At 58.5% G+C, this 15966-nt stretch overlaps 2 protein-coding genes across 2 annotated transcripts; one reads left to right on the top strand and one right to left on the bottom strand.

The window, feature by feature from the left end:
- The first annotated feature begins 388 nt into the window (after positions 1 to 388).
- Positions 389 to 4909, top strand: SMTNL1 (smoothelin like 1). Its single transcript, XM_077819818.1, has 8 exons — positions 389 to 553; positions 897 to 1053; positions 1255 to 1300; positions 1501 to 1668; positions 2091 to 2193; positions 2691 to 2842; positions 3587 to 3731; positions 4751 to 4909. The coding sequence occupies exons 2-7, from the start codon at positions 939 to 941 to the stop codon at positions 3729 to 3731; spliced, it is 729 nt and encodes a 242-aa protein (XP_077675944.1). The 5' UTR covers positions 389 to 553; positions 897 to 938; the 3' UTR covers positions 4751 to 4909.
- A 1549-nt stretch (positions 4910 to 6458) lies between these two features.
- UBE2L6 (ubiquitin conjugating enzyme E2 L6) lies at positions 6459 to 10619 on the bottom strand. Its single transcript, XM_077819816.1, has 4 exons — positions 10464 to 10619; positions 7874 to 7969; positions 7518 to 7704; positions 6459 to 7174 (listed from the first exon to the last, which is right to left on the bottom strand). Exons 1-4 carry the CDS (start codon positions 10488 to 10490, stop codon positions 7020 to 7022), a joined length of 465 nt encoding a protein of 154 aa, XP_077675942.1. The 5' UTR covers positions 10491 to 10619; the 3' UTR covers positions 6459 to 7019.
- Positions 10620 to 15966: the final 5347 nt, after the last annotated feature.

The following is a 15966-nucleotide window of genomic DNA, read 5'->3' as shown; positions in this document are numbered from 1 at the left end:
TTCTGGGAGAGATGCTAAGGAGGGAAATGAGGCCGGGGGAGCAGGGGATGCTGGGAGTGATGCCAAGGGGGATGGAGAGGCCGGGGCAGCAGGGGATTCTGGGAGTGATGCTAAGGGGGGCAGTGAGGCCAGGGGATCGGGGGATGCTGGGAGTGATGCTAAGGAGGGCGGTGAGGCTGGGAGAGCGGGGGATGCTGGGAGCGATGCTAAGGAGGGCGGTGAGGCTGGGGGAGCAGGGGATTCTGGGAGCGATGCTAAGGGGGGCGGTGAGACAGGGGGAGCAGGGGATTCTGGGAGTGATGCTAAGGGGGGCGGTGAGACAGGGGGAGCAGGGGATTCTGGGAGCGATGCTAAGGAGGGTAGTGAGGCAGGGGGAGCAGAGGATTCTGGGGCTGGAGCACAGGAGAGGGAAGACAGAGGGCAGGGGGCTGGGGCAGAGGAAAGGGAGGCAGTAGGTGGGTCTGGGCCTGAGCCGCAGGATGGGACTGGAGGGGCCGAGCCAGAGACGCAAGGGACTGAAGCCGAGGAGGCCAGCAGTGCCGTGGCCAGAGAGGTGAGTGTCCCCCTGGGTCAGATGGGGTAATGGGAGGGAGGAGGGAAACCCCCACACACACACCCCCACAGGGCCAGCTTGCCCAGAAGGTGCTGCGGGTGCCCATGTGCCCTCCCTGATGCTGTGGGGGCACAAGCATGCCCAGGCCATTGCAGGGAGCGGCCCAGGGCTCGGGATGGGCTGCGGGACTCAGCCCCAGTGGTAACCCCCAGGGGAGGTGGGTTCAAATCTCACCGGGGGGGGGGCAGGGAGGCCATGCGGGGGAGGACAGGAGCTGGGGCCAGCAGCAGGGGTCTGGGATTTGGGAGGCAGGGGCCTGTTAAAGGGCTTTGTTCCCTCCCAGGGGCATGGTGGGAGCACCTCAGAGGAGCCGCTGTCCCCAGAGATGGGGGGCGAGGAGGAGGCGTGGGGTGAGCCTGCACCCAGCTCCCCCGACGAGGGGCTGGCCAGCCCCACAGGGGACGCTGCCTTTGGGAAGGAGACTGGGGCCCTCCAGCCGGGTAAGGCCAATTGAATCGGGGAATGAGGGTGGGGGAAGAATACAGGGAGGGGACACCCCCTCACCATAGCCCCGCACAGCCCCCAGTCCCTCCTCCCACTCACACAGGGTCACCCCCCCCAGCACAGCCCCCCAATCTCAGATACCCAGTTGAGCTTGTGGTGACTGTTTTTAACATCAAAACTTCGTAAATTCCTTTCAGGAGGCACCTCCCAAGGCCGAGAAGCCACTCCAGGTGGCAGCGCCAGGTGAGAACACCCACAGGGGTCCCCAATACCAGGATAAGGGACTCCTACCCCCAGCACAGTGCCCCCTAGTGCCAGGCAGGGAGGTGGAGGCATACAGCCAAGGATGAGGAGAGCCTGCCTCCCCCCTCCCCCGCCCACCACAACACACCACCCCCTCTCTTCCTGGCCCATTCTCTGATCCACTTCCCACCTCTTCGCAGCACTGGAGGGACAGCCCACCAGGACAGTGCGCAGAGCCCTGCACCTGAAGGAGCTGCGCCCCCCAAGGAGAAGCCAAAGAGACCGGCGCTGGATCGGAGGGAGCTGACCCGACCCCGCCTGGCACCCAGGGCCCAGTCCCGCAAGGCCCTTGTGGAGAAATTTGGGGGGTGCGCAATCCCATATTAACCTCCCCCAGGGGCTACGAATGAGCTGGCCTACACACGAGAGGGCAGAGCTTGGAGGAAAGGCCCTGGTCGGTCAACCAATGGAGAGTGCCCAGTGCCATTAAAGAGAAACACGCCAAGAGAGGGTGTAGGGAGGGGCACCTAGTCACTTGTGGAACTCACAGCCACTGGACATTAGGGGCAAAGTGCTCGGGGCAGCTCTTGTGGCACCAAGGGTACCATGGGGGTTAACCCCTTCAGCTCCTGACCCACGCAGGCTCAGGGGCTGGTGGGACAGGGAGGAACGGCCGAGGGATGCGGGAGGGAGGGGACCTGGCCAGTCACTGCCCTAGCTCTGGGGCTCTGCAGCAGAATGCGCATTGTCCCTTCTCTCTGTGACACTGGCCCCTCCATCCCCCCTGCAGGGCAGCCAGCGGCCCTGCCCCCAACATCAAGAAGACTGGAGGTGCCAATGCCATCAAGAACATGCTGCTGGAGTGGTGTCGTGCCAAGACGCGTGGCTATGAGGTGAGAGGCTGGCAAGGGTGAGGTAGGTGCCTTCATGGGCGTGACTAGACCTGGCCCCGGCGGGAAAGATGGCAAGGGAAGGCAGCTAGGATAGCCCCTGGGAAGCATTGGGGTAGGTGGCTGGCCCAAGGGGTACAGCATGGGGGGTTCTACCATCCCCAGGTAAGCAGCTCAGCCCCAAGGCCCTGGGTCACCAGTGCTGACTACAACATGGAGAGGAGGAAAAGCAGGGGACCACCTGCTGCACCAGGCAGGCCTCTGCCACGCTGGACACAGCGCTGCCACCCATCCACTGTGGAGATGGCCAGAGAACATAGCTGCCAGCTTTCTGCCCCAGCCTCTCTTCCTAGTGCATGGGAGGGGTGGGCAGACCACAGGATCGGGCACCCCCAGACCCTGCAGTGTCCGCAAAGAGACTAGGTGGGAAGCCCACCCAGTGCTAGTGGGGCTGACTGGCTCTCCCTCTCTGTGTCCCTACTCTACTGCCCGGCTGCCAGCATGTGGACATCCAGAACTTCTCCTCCAGCTGGAGTAGTGGCTTGGCCTTCTGTGCCCTCATCCACAAGTTCTTCCCTGATGCCTTCGACTACACGGCCCTCGACCCAGCCAACCGCAGGGAGAACTTTGCCCTGGCTTTTGCTACTGCTGAGTGAGTGCACCCTACACCTCACCCCCCCCATGGCCAGGGTAGCCAGCCCCACCCAGGGAAGGGCCTCTGCCACCCATCTGACATGGGGCTTGGAGGCAGAGTAGGAATCTGCAGTTGCCCAGTAGGGGTGCTGTGACACCAGAGATGGGGAGGAGCCTGCACTGCCCAGCCCCACCCTCCCCAGCAGCGGGCGTTGGGTGTAGCACCCCACTCTATGTCAGCTGGTGTAGGAGGCCCTGCCGGGTACTGCATCCAATAATTGAGGCTGTTAGCTAATTAGCGGTACTCCCTCTGCAGCTTGGCCACCCTGTGGCTCCTCGTAGCTCTGCCCTCTCCCCTAACCAACTCCCTGAGGCCAGAGCACAATGACCCTGACAGTGTGGGCCCAGCCAAATGCAATCAGGGCAGGGCAGGGCACGACCCTGCTGGGACGGGGCTGGAAGCAGCTCCAGGGATGCACCCTCCAGCCTGGACTGGACACTGAGCCCTTCCTTAGGGCACCAGCTCCGTGGTCCCTTCCCATCCCCTGTCACAACAGGCACATCCTGGGCCACTTCCCCTTTGCCCACTGGCATCAAACACTGCCTGGTTTGCAGAGGGGCCATGGCTCAGGGTATGGGGTCTTTGGCCAGAGAGGTCAGTGGGACAGCCATGCCCAGGGGACACACAGAGCAAACCAAGGGCGCCGAGCCGAGTGGCCGAGGGCAGCACTGCTGTGCTGACCCCTTGCCTCTTGCCCCACAGGCAGCATGCTGACTGCGCCCCACTGCTGGAGGTGGAGGACATGGTGCGCATGAGCTTCCCGGATTCCAAGTGTGTCTACACCTACATCCAGGAGTTGTACCGCAGCCTTGTGGACAAGGGGCTGGTGAAGACCAAGAAGAAATAGGTGGATGGGGAAAGCAGCCGGCTGGGGAAGCAAAGATAGCGCCCGGTGGCATGGGTGAGGAGGGGCTGCCCAGACATTCAGCCTGGCACAGGGGGGCATGGGTGAGGAACTGCAGGGGGTGCTACCCTCCCTCTCACTGGCCACATGGGAGCGAGGGGCTCCCCGGTGCCTGGACATCACCTCCCCTCAGAGGGGCAAATCAGGCTAGGTATGGGGGGATGGGGTGCTGTGCCCACCCCAGCAGTCCAACCCCACCAGGACACCACTATGGGGTGTGTGTGTTCTTCCTGCAGGCCCATGCAGGATGGGGCACCTCCACCCCCGCTCCAGTCGGCCTAGCCCAGCCCCTGGCTGAGCTGGGAGCCTATGTCTGAACGCTCCATGGGGGCAGGGCAGAAGTGGGCATGGGTGGGGAGGGGGTTTCCTGCTCTGGAGAAAGGCCTTGCCCCCCCCACCCCAGAGCATGATGGGGAGGAGCTATCCTCTCCCTCCCCCAACCTCCTGAATAAGAAGTGCAGGGGGCTCAGCACTGTCCCTGGGGTGGTCCCCTCCATGAGGCGGGGGGGGGGGGAGGGGAGGGGAGGGAGAGAGAAGAGGGTCCAGCAGGGCAGGGCAGCTCCAGGGGCATCTTCTCTCCCCTGCCCAAGGTAGGGAAAGGGGCATGGGGTGGTTACAACAGATTCTTTCTAGTGGCCTCTTTTCAACAGAGCCCCCCCACAGCCTGGTTCAGCCTTGTGTGCAACGATCAGCAGTAGAGCCCACTGCTCGGCAGACCTGCTACGGGCAGGATACCCGGGCCTGGCCCCTGACCCCTCTCCCAGCCCCTGGAGTCCTTGGCTGAGGATGCCCCAGCTGGTGGGAGAGAGAGTGAGCTTCCAACAGGTGCCACCAACACCTCACTGGGGTGTGTGGTAGCTGGCAGGGACCCCTCCAAGGCAGAGTTCCTGAAACAAGGCCCCCGTCAGGCATTCTCCTCGGGCATTTGACCCCCACAATACCTGCTCCCACTCTCCCAACAGGTCTGTCCTGGAGCTCTCCTCAAATGTGGCATCTCTTCCACTGGTAACCCTCCACAGCCATCTCCTGCCTGCCCCCTTCCCAGTGCTGCAGGAGCCCCCGGCTCAAGCGTGCACGAGAGACCCTGGCAGATCCAGTAAAGCAGAACTGCTCCAAGCTCAGGCAGACCCGGGCAGTTTCTTGTGGTTCGCTCGGGAAGGTCAAGGGCTCCATCAGCGTGGGCCACATTCCTTGGCCAGGGCGCGACAGATGTGGCTGGGGCTGCAGCCCAGTCAGGAGCGATGCCCATCAGCAACAGGAAGTCACCTCTGCCCCCTGCCAACGCCAGATGAGCACATTTCACCATAGGGCTGGGGCCAGTGCCCCTCGTGGATCCCAGCTGGCAGCAGGTGTCTGGAATGTGTCTTTGGCTGACCGCAGTAGGGCTAGTTCTCCTGGCACTCCCAGGGTCCATTAGAACCAAGCGCCCCACACATAGGGCTACCCCCACAGGAGCTGCCTGGCTCCAAGTGACAGTGAACCAGGGCTGCCTTCCTGCTGGTGCCAGTGTGACACCCAGCTGGGTACCAATGATCTTCCAAGCTCTGAAGGGCCTTGTCCAAGTGCAGGCTTCTGCTCTGGGCCTTAGCTCAGCTCTGCCAAATCCCACAGCAGGTGCTCAGCAGAGGGCCTGGAAGTCTCATGCTTGTGCACAGACCCCTGCTCCCTTCCAGCCCATAACTACAGGCCCCATAGCTCTGTGCTGCCCTCTGGTGACAGAGTCTTGTTAGTGCTAGGTTGTGGATGGTCCAGACTGATGACAGCACCAACAGCAGCCACTTCTCCCAGCTCCAGGGCACACGGCAGCAGCTGCTCAAGGGACATCAGAGATGGCCCCGGCCTCTGGAGGTGCAGGTCAGGGTGCTGAGGTGACCTGCATTTAGGACAAAGTGGAGGAGTGGACCGTACCAAGGGAGGAGAGAGAGGGGTAGGGTGTGATCACCCGCCTCTGGGATTTTTAATGGGCACAAGCAGCCAAAGACCACAGTTTTATGTCCCCTGGGAATGCAACCCCCCCCGTGCGCTGTCCGGAGCGGCCCTATAGGATCACACACATGGCATTGGCAGCTCTCAGCTGGGCAACTCCATGGTCTGAACCTCAAGCCAGCTCATGGTAACTGGGGAGGGACGGGCTGGGGGGAGCTGACTAGGAACAGCACCCAGCTCCATGGGAACATGCTGGCCCAGGGAGCTGGGACAGGACTCAAAGCCCTTCCCCTCCAGTGCGGAGCGGAGATCAGAATGATTCATCCTCAGGGCATCTGCTCCAATCCCACCTCAAAGGGGGAGGGTGGAAGTGGCTGGGGCAGGAACGGCAGGAACAGCAGGAAAGAGGAAGAGTCTAGAGATAGTCCAAGGTCCCCAGAGATTGGCCCCACACCAGGTTGGGGCGGGGAAGGCAGCTGCCTGGGAAATCATCCAAGGGGGGGATCTGCACATGGGAGTGGAGGGATCACGGTCCATTTTATTGACCAGAAAAAGGAAGTTATTTCACACACACAACCCCCCACCAACAAAGGGTCTATTTTAAAAAAACATTTCTCATCACACTATTCCAACCCAGAATCACCCTCCAGCCTGACACCCCCCCCCCCCCCCACGCAGCCCCAGTCACCTGCCCAGCTGCAGGACTCCTGGGGGGAATTCCCCCCCCCCCCCCATCTCTCCCTGTCTGCATGGGCTGGGTGCAGGGAAGGCATTTGGGGCTGCTCTCCCCACCCCCCACCCTCCCCTCCAGTCTTTGCAGCTGAGGTTTTAAAGTGCCAGGCGACAAACCAAAATAAGATCAACAAAGGAAGTGGGGTTCGTGGCATAAAGCTCAGTGCCCAGGGAGCAGCCTTTGGCCCGGCCACTCCTGGCAGGCCTGGGGGCCACCCAGTGAAGACAGGGTGAGCAAAGGAGTCAATCAATGAAGGAAAGGGGAAAGCCCACGCACCCAACTTCAAAACCCCCTGGGGCTTCAGTGCCCCCTCACAGTTGAAGGGCTCCTACAAGTGACAACAGTGCTACCGTGAGGTGCTGGGTCCCCCCTTAGTCTGGGCAGAGGTGGGGCACATGCCCCAGAATTCCATGGGGTGCATCGCCATGACAGCATGCAATGGTGGGAGAGGCCATTTTGGCCCCACCCACCCACTAGATTTCACCCACTAAGTGCATAGGCACCACCCCTGCCTGGGACAGCAAGTCTTCCCCACCAGGAGTCGGCAGCAGGGTGCCAGAGCAGAAGCAGGGTCACTCGCAGGGCCGCTTCTCGCTGAATTTGCGGGTGTGATCCTCGGCGTTGCGCAGGAACCTCTTGTAGTCACGGGTGAACTCCTCGGCCAGGTCGGCGCGCAGCGGGTGGCCCGGCTCAGGCTCGTTCACCAGTGCAATCAGAGCCTGGATCACTGCACAGAGGGGCAGGGAGGGGGTGAGCATGGCATGGAGTGGGGCAGGGTGTGCCTGCTCCCACACACTGGCCCCGGCCCCCCAGACACCCCATACAGTAGCAGCCTCACCCACCCACGCTGCCTGCTGCCGGCACCACCAACTGCCCCACAGGATACCAGCCTCACCCACCTGCACTGGTCCTGGCACATAAACTGCCCCAGCCCGTCATCCTCACTCACCCCTACAGCCACATCACTGCCACCCTTGTTGTAACCCCCCAGACTCCACAGGCCCAGCGCTTCTGGGCACCACCCCCACTAGCTCCCTGGAGGCATGTACATGTGGCAGGGGGGCATGTACCTTGATCCGTCTTGGTGGCGGGTTTCCAGTTCTCAGCACTGATGATGGGCAGGCAGACCTGCCCCTTCTCGTCCACATTGGGGTGGTAGATTTTAGTTTTGAAGGTGACCTTGGGGGGCTTGAAGGGGTACTCGGCTGGGAAGCTGATCTCGATTCGGAAAGCACCTTTGTTGTACGGAGGATTGTCCTGGTCATAGGGCAGGAGAGAGAGGGCAGAAAGCTACAGAGCCAGCAAACACTGATCCCTGGGAAGAACTGGGGGCTTGCCCCATCTGCCTTGGACAGCACAGACCCCTCTGGGGCAAGCAGCCTGTGCTGAATCCCCACCCCTCTAATCTCCCAGTCCCCACACTCACCGGCACCAGGAGCCCTTTCCACAGGAGAACATTGGTGTCGTCCACCTCAATGTCCTTCAAGCAACGGGACCCAGACCTCTTCAAGTCATCCAGCTCCTGCAGTGGGAGAGAGCCGAGTCATCAGGGACCACACACCACCCCCACCTCAGAACTGCCCCCCAATTGGCCCAGCCTTCTGCTCCCTAAAATTGCCACCCCAAAAGGCCTCAGACTCCCACTTCCCCATCTGCCCCCATGTAGCAGCACAAATCAAACCACCAGTGGCACCAATTCAGATCTTTTTGAGGGGAAGGGAGGGGTGAATTCCAGTTCCTGACACACATACACACCAGGAACCTGGTCTAGTCCCCACTTGTCACCCCCTCCACTGGGTAAATTTATAAGTGCATTTGTATGACAAGGCTGCTTGTGATGGCAAGGACTGGGTTCAGCAGCCCTGGGGCTCAGTTCCAGTTTATGTCTTGTGTTCCCGATGCTCATGCTTCAGGATTTCAGCCACAGCCACCCACAGGAGTAAGGAAGGGATTTCCCATCTCTCAACATACTCTGGAAGAGTTTTTTTCTCTCCTTTGAAGCATCAGGGATGGCCACAGCTGGAGATGGGATATTGGGCGGTCAGGCATCTACCATTATCTCTCAGAGGTGCTTGGCAGGCTGGATCCTGCTCACATGCTCAGGGTGTAACTCAGGGGTGGGGAACTTCCGGCCCGCAGCAAGTCTCCACGCCGCAGGCCAGAAGCCCCGAGCCTCAGCACGCCCCTGCGGGGCTGGAACCGTGAGCTTGCCCCGCTGCAGGGGAGAGGATTGCCAGGCTCTTAGAAGTCCGGTTGGCTCTGCGCAACAACCGGAAGCATGCCCCTGTGGCCCCTAGGCACAGGGGTGATCAGGGAAGCTCCCCGTGCTGCCCACGTGCCCAGCACTGACTCCGCAGCTCCCATTGTCCAGGAACCACAGCCAACGGGAACCACCGCCTTTGGATGGAAGGGCAGCTGGGCCAAATCCGACTGGTATTGTGACCCTATGTGCCAGGTTGCAACGTCACTCACTGAAACGTGACCTGGCCACTCTCCCGTGAGGACAGAGGGACAACCGGGGCAAATCTGAGCACTGCTGAGACCCTGGCAGCCAAAGCGACGCTCCGGCAGCAGCTGTACTGATTTAGTACGGGACCACTGCTTAAAAGTGGTCGGCCATGGCACTCCCCGGCTCCGGGAAGTATGGAGCATTGAGCAAACGCAAACACCCTGGGGCGGTGTTCACCCATCCCGTCAAGGCCACACAACTGGGACGGCTGCGAGCCACCCTCTCTTGCCCATAGTCTCCCCACACCAGGGCTGCAGCAACCAAGAGCTGGACTGAGCTCTGCCCAGGCACATTTCTCAGAAACTCATTGAAGGGGGAGGGGGGGTGCGGGAGACAAACTCACTTCCTGCTCCCAAAGACAAACAAACAGAGCCTCCTGGTGCGAGCAACCCAGCTGCTCACCTCCCCCTAGTGGGGCATCCCAACTCCCAGGGACTGGAGGGAGCCTTGGGTTACCCAGTCCCCCCACCTCACCCTACTCTAGGGCTCCCCTCCCCATGCCCCTGAGAAACATCACTCCAGAGAAGAGAGTCCACTCCCTCAGCTCAGCCCGCACCCCCTGAGGCTCCCCATTCATCCTCACCCTGCGCTTTTGGTTTCCAAGAAACCAGAAACCAGCCAGGGACTTTCCGAGGCAGCAGCCATAGAAAGTGAAAGCACCTGCCTGGTCCTGACACTTACTTTTAGACATGCCTCCTAAAATTAAATGCCTCCTTTCCTCCTGCTTCATCCTCACTTCGACCTGAACCACCCCGCCCTCCCCTCCCCCACAGCTCCCCCTCCATGGCAATTTAGCCTGGATCCTTTATAAAGCTGGCACCACCAGGGTCAGCATGGTGCATTTGTCCGAAGTTGGCCAGGAAACAAAGGGTGAACTTCTGTGTCAGCCCCCATCACCTCGCCCTAAGGGGGTCCAGAGCCCTACTTTTTTCTGTAGGTCACTCCAGCCACCCCACCTCCACCAGCGTGATTTTGATACATTACGAGTCATTTTTTTCAATCTGGGTTTTATTCCCGTCTGGTCATGGGGTTGGGCAGCCAGATGCTGATCAGAGCTGGAGACAACCGCCCAACCCCCTTGCACAGGGGTCACAGCTTCACCTTTGATCCGGCTCCAGGCACATGACAAGCAAAGGGCAGGGGCAGGTGTGACGGGATGGGGGGGTGGAGGGAGAGACACAGGAAGGGGTTAACCTCATTGCAGGGGGCCTTTGGAGCCGCAATGGGACCGGGAGCCACAACAGAGACCTGGGGTCGGTCCAGCACCCCCCTGGCTAGCCAAGGGCACCCAAACAAAAGTGAAAGTAATGCAAAGCTCCCACCGCAGCCTTACCTTGTGTCCCACAACCACCCCGCACCCGGCCTCTCCCCAGCCCCCCAACTCACCCGGCCCGGTCCCGCCATCATCCTCAGCCCCCCCGCACTCCCCGCCCCGCCCTCCCCCCGGGCCGGTGCCATCAGCCCGCGGGGGGCTGCGAGGGCCAGAGACCCGGCCCGGCCACCGCACCTTGCCCACTCTCCTGCTCGCCGCCATCTTCCCAGCCCGAGCCCAGCCCGGCCGGCTCAGCGCGGAGCAGCGACTCTGCGGGGCGGTGGCGAGAGAGGAGCCGCCCCCGCGGCCGCGCACCACCGCCCTCCCCCTTCCCGCCCCCCGACCAGGGCGAGGGGCGGGGCCAGAACGCTCTCTCTCCCCCGCCTCCTCAGGGACCACAGAGATAGGGTGTGGAGGGGCTAGAACTCCCCCACAAGGATCATAGAGAGGGGCTGGGGGCTAGAGTGCCCCCAGGCCTTCTCCGTAGGGCTGCCAACGTTCCAGTGTCACGAAACCGAACACTCTAGCCCCGCCCCTTCCCTGCCCCCCGCTCATTACATTCCCCTCCCTCCCTTTCACTGGGTGGGCAGGGGGTTGCGGTGCGGGAGGGGGCGAGGGCTCCGGCTGCGGGGGCCGGCTCTGGGGTGGGGCCAGAAATGCGGGGTGCAGGGTGCAGGAGGGGCTCCAGGCTGGGGCAGGGAGTTGAGATGCGGGAGGGGGTCTGGGCTCTGGGGTGGGGCTGGAGATGAGGGGTGCAAGAGGGGGCTCCCAGCTGGGGGGTGGCGCCTAGGGATTCAGAGTGCAGGAGGGGTTGAGGCAGGGGTTGGGGTGCAGGAGGGGATACAGGCTGTGGGTGTGGGCTCTGGGATGGAGCCAGGGATGAGGGGTTTGGGGTGCAGGAGGGAGCTCCAGGCTGTGGGGTGGGGCCGAGGGATTCAGAGTGCGGGAGGGGGCTGCAGGTTGAGGCAGGGGGTTGGGATGCAGGAGGGGATACAGGATTCAGGCGGGATCTGGGATGGGGCTGGGGATGAGGGGTTTGGGGTGCAGGAGTGTGCTCCAGATTTGAGGGAGGGCTCAGAGTTGGGGCAGGGGGTTGGGGCACGGGCTTACCTTGAGCAGCTCTCGGTCAATGGTGCGGCGGGAGGGGGGCTAAGGCAGGCTGCCTGCCTGTCCTGGCACCGTGCTGCATGCGCCCTGGAAGCAGCAACCAGGGCCGGGTCCTTGGTGGGGAGAGGGGGCAGGAGGCTCCATGCACTGCTCTTGCCCACAGAAACCGTCTTCCCCAGCTCCCATTGGCTGGTTCCTGGCCAATGGGAGTTCAGAGCTGGTGCTTGGGGCAGGGGCAGTGGATGGAGCCCCGTGACCCCCGCACCTAGGACCCAGACCTCCTGGCCACTTCTGGGCACAGCATGGTGCCAGCCAGGACAGGTAGGGACTAGTCTGCCTTAGTGCCACAGCTCCACCGACCAGACTTTTAATGGCGCGGTTGGTGGTGCTTACCAGGGCCGCCAGGGTCCCTTTTTGACTGGGTGTTCTAGTCAAAAACCGGACACCTGGTCACCCTAGTTTCACTGGGAGTCTCCCGGAATCATGCTCAATCTCCCGGAGGCTACTGAAGCCAAACCAGGAGATTTTAGGCCACTAATGGTCTGGCAACTCAGTGGGGCTAAAGCAGGCTCCCTGCCTGCTCTGGCCCTGCGCTGTTCCTGGAAGCAACTGGCACATCCCTGTGGCCCCGGGGAGGGGCAGGGGGTCTCCACACACTGCCCCCCCCCCCCCGAGCACCGACTCCGCAGCTCCCACTGGGGCCTTTAGGAGCTACCAGAATAGAAATAATGTACAACGGTGGAAAGTGAAGCCAAGAAGAAATGGGCTGTGTAGCAGAGGTTAGCTGGGGAGCCAGCAAGTGAAGGAGTTTATTGTAAGACATGTTGGTGGTGTAAGGATAAGGCCTTTGACTGCAGCCATATTGTAAGGCCTAAAGCCTAAGGCCTTTGTCTGCAACCAGATTAAAAGAGCAGCCAAGCAGCAGCCATTAGCTGAGAAGCAGAAAGTCACATCCTCACATTACATTAAAACAATGTAATATCAGGCTGTTAAGAACGAGACCCTGTCCTAATGGCCCCCACTATCACCAGGTAAAGAAACAGATCTTAAGATGGTTAACGAAAACTTAGTTTGATATCATTCTGTCTGTCAAGAAATCACTTACAAATAGTTATGGTTGTGAAATCCTCATTTTTTTATTGTTTTGTCATTATGGTCCTCACTTGCCTATTGTTTATCTGTATGAAGAACAGGAGTACTTGTGGCACCTTAGAGACTAACAAATTTATTAGAGCGTAAGCTTTCGTGGTCTACAGCCCACTTCATCAGATGCATAGCATGGAACATATAGTAAGAAGATATATATATATACATACAGAGAAGGTGGAAGTTGCCATACAAACTGTAAGAGGCTAATTAATTAAGATGAGCTATTATCAGCAGGAGAAAAAGACTTTTGTAGTGATAATCAAGATGGCCCATTTAGACAGTTGACAAGAAGGTGTGAGGATACTTAACTTAGGGAAATAGATTCAATAACTGTAAGGACCCAGCCACTCCCAGTCTATATTTAAACCCAAGTTAATGGTATCTAGTTTGCACATACTAACCCACAGAATCCTTCCTACCAACACTACAAAAAGAAGGATTCTGCGTGGACTCCTCCTGAAGGTCGAAACAACAGACTGGACTTCTACATAGATTGCTCCCGTCGACGTGCATGGGCTGAAATTGTGGAAAAGCAGCTTCACTTGCCCCATAATCGCAGCTGTGCTGAACACAACGCCATCAACATCTCAGGAACAACTCTGACATCATAATCAAAAAGGCTAACAAAGGAGGTGCTGTCATCATCATGAATAAATTGGAATATGAACAAGAGGCTGCTAGACAGCTCTTGAAGAGTATGTCTACACTACGAAATTAGGTTGAATTTATAGAAGTCGATTTTTTAGAAATCGCTTTTATATATCGATTGTGTGTGTCCCCACACAAAATGCTCTAAGTGCATTAAGTGCATTAACCCGGCGGAGTGCTTCCACAGTACCGAGGCTAGCGTCGACTTCCGGAGCGTTGCACTGTGGGTAGCTATCCCACAGTTCCCGCAGTCTCCGCTGCCCATTGGAATTCTGGGTTGAGATCCCAATGCCTAATGGGGCAAAAATATTGTTGCGGGTGGCTCTGAGTACATGTCGTCAGGCCCCCCCTCTGTGAAAGCAATGGCAGACAATCGTTTCGCACCCTTTTTCCTGGGTTACCTGTGCAGACACCATACCACGGCAAGCAAGGAGCCTGCTCAGCTCACTGTCACTGTATGTCTCCTGGGTGCTGGCGGATGCAGTACTGCATTGCTACACAGCAGCAGCTCATTGCCTTGTGACAGCGGACGGTGCAATAGGACTGATAACCATCGTCATCATGTCCAAGGTGCTCATGGCCGCCTCAGTAAGGTCAGTCAGGAGTGCCTGGGGAGACATGGGCGCAGGGATTGAAATAGGAGTGACTCGAGCAGGTCATTCTTTTTAGTCCTGCCGGCAGTCGTATTGCACCGTCTTCTGGTGAACAGCCAGGAGATGAGGATGGCTAGCAGTCCTACTGCACCGTTTGCTGTCAGCCAAAGATGTAAAAGACAGATGGAGTGGATCAAAACAAGAAATAGACCAGATTTGTTTTATGTTCATTTGCTCCCCCCTCCCTCCCTCCATGAAATCAACGGCCGACAGTCATTTCGGTGAGATCTGTCAGGGGCACCTTGAAAAGTTTAATGGAGATTCAGTCCTGCCTGGAATAGCGGCGGGAGGGATAGCTCCGTGAGTTGAGCATTGGCCTGCTAAACCCAGAGTTTTGAGTTCAGTCCTTGGGGGGGGCCATTCTGTGTGACAGTTGTTTCTGTTTCTCCTTGATGTAAAGTCACCCCCTTTGTTGATTTTAATTCCCTGTAAGCCATGTCGTCAGTCATCCCTCCCTCCGTCAGAGCAATGGCAGACAATCGTTCCGCGCCTTTTTTCCATGCAGACGCCATACCATGGCAAGCATGGAGCCTGCTCAGATCACTTTGGCAGTTAGGAGCACATTAAACACCACGCACATTATCCAGCAGTATATGCAGCACCAGAACCTGCCAAAGCGAAACCGGGCGAGTAGGCAACATCAGCACAGTGACAAGAGTGTTGAGGACATGGACACAGACTTCTCTCAAAGCACGGGCCCTGGCAATGTGGGCATCATGGTGCTAATGGGGCAGGTTCATGTGGTGGAATGCCAATTCTGGGCCTGGAAAACAAGCACATACTGGTGGGACTACATAGTGTTGCAGGTCTGGGACGATTCCCAGTGGCTGCGAAACTTTCGCATGCGTAAGGGCACTTTCATGGAACTTTGTGACTTGCTTTCCCCTACCCTGAAGCACAAGAATACCAAGATGAGAGCAGCCCTCACAGTTGAGAAGCGAGTGGCAATAGCCCTGTGGAAGTTTGCAATGCCAGACAGCTACTGGTCAGTCGGGAATCAATTTGGAGTGGGCAAAACTATTGTGGGGGCTGCTGTGATGCAAGTAGCCAACACAATCAAAGATCTGCTGATATCAAGGGTAGTGACTCTGGGAAATGTGCAGGTCATAGTGGATGGCTTTGCTGCAATGGGATTCCCTAACTGTGGTGGGGCCAAAGATGGAACCCATATCCCTATCTTGGCACCGGAGCACCAAGCCGGCGAGTACATAAACTGCTTGGTGTACTTTTCAATAGTGCTGCAAGCACTGGTGGATCACAAGGGACGTTTCACCAACATCAACGTGGGATGGCCGGGAAAGGTACATGATGCTCGCATCTTCAGGAACTCTGGTCTGTTTCAAAAGCTGCAGGAAGTGACTTTATTCCCAGACCAGAAAATAACCATTGGGGATGTTGAAATGCTTATAGTTATCCTTGGGGACGCAGCCAACCCCTTAATGCCATGGCTCATGAAGCCATACACAGGCACCCTGGACAGTTGTAAGGAGCCGTTCAACTACAGGCTGAGCAAGTGCAGAATGGTGGTAGAATGTGCATTTGGACATTTAAAAGCGCGCTGGCGCAGTTTACTCTCTCACTTAGACCTCAGCGAAACCAATATTCCCATTGTTATTACTGTTTGTTGTGCACTCCACAATATTTGTGAGAGTAAGGGGGAGACGTTTATGGTGGGGTGGGAGGTTGAAGCAAATCGCCTGGCTGCTGGTTACACACAGCCAGACACCAGGGCGGTTAGAAGAGGACAGGAGGGTGCGGTGCGCATCAGAGAAACTTTGAAAACCAGTTTCATAACTGGCCAGGCTATGGTGTGAAAGTTCTGTTTGTTTCTCCTTGATGAAACCCCCCGCCCCTTGGTTCACTCTACTTCCCTGTAAGCTAACCACCCTCCCCTCCCCACTTTGATCACCACTTGCAGAGGCAATAAAGTCATTGTTGCTTTACATTCATGCATTCTTTATTAATTCATCACACAAATAGGGGGATAACTGCCAAGGTAGCCTGGGAGGGGTGGTGGAGGAGGGAAGCACCGGGTGGTTGGTGGAGGAGGGAAGGACAAGGCCACACAGCACTTTAAAACTTTAAAAATTATTGAATGCCAGCCTTCTGTTGCTTGGGCAATCTTCTGGGGTGGAGTGGCT

Source organism: Eretmochelys imbricata, chromosome 6 (assembly GCF_965152235.1).
Source record: "Eretmochelys imbricata isolate rEreImb1 chromosome 6, rEreImb1.hap1, whole genome shotgun sequence".
NCBI lineage: Eukaryota > Metazoa > Chordata > Testudines > Cheloniidae > Eretmochelys > Eretmochelys imbricata.
The sequence above is the reverse complement of the archived record's forward strand: the minus strand, read 5'-3'. Positions and strand labels throughout refer to the sequence as shown.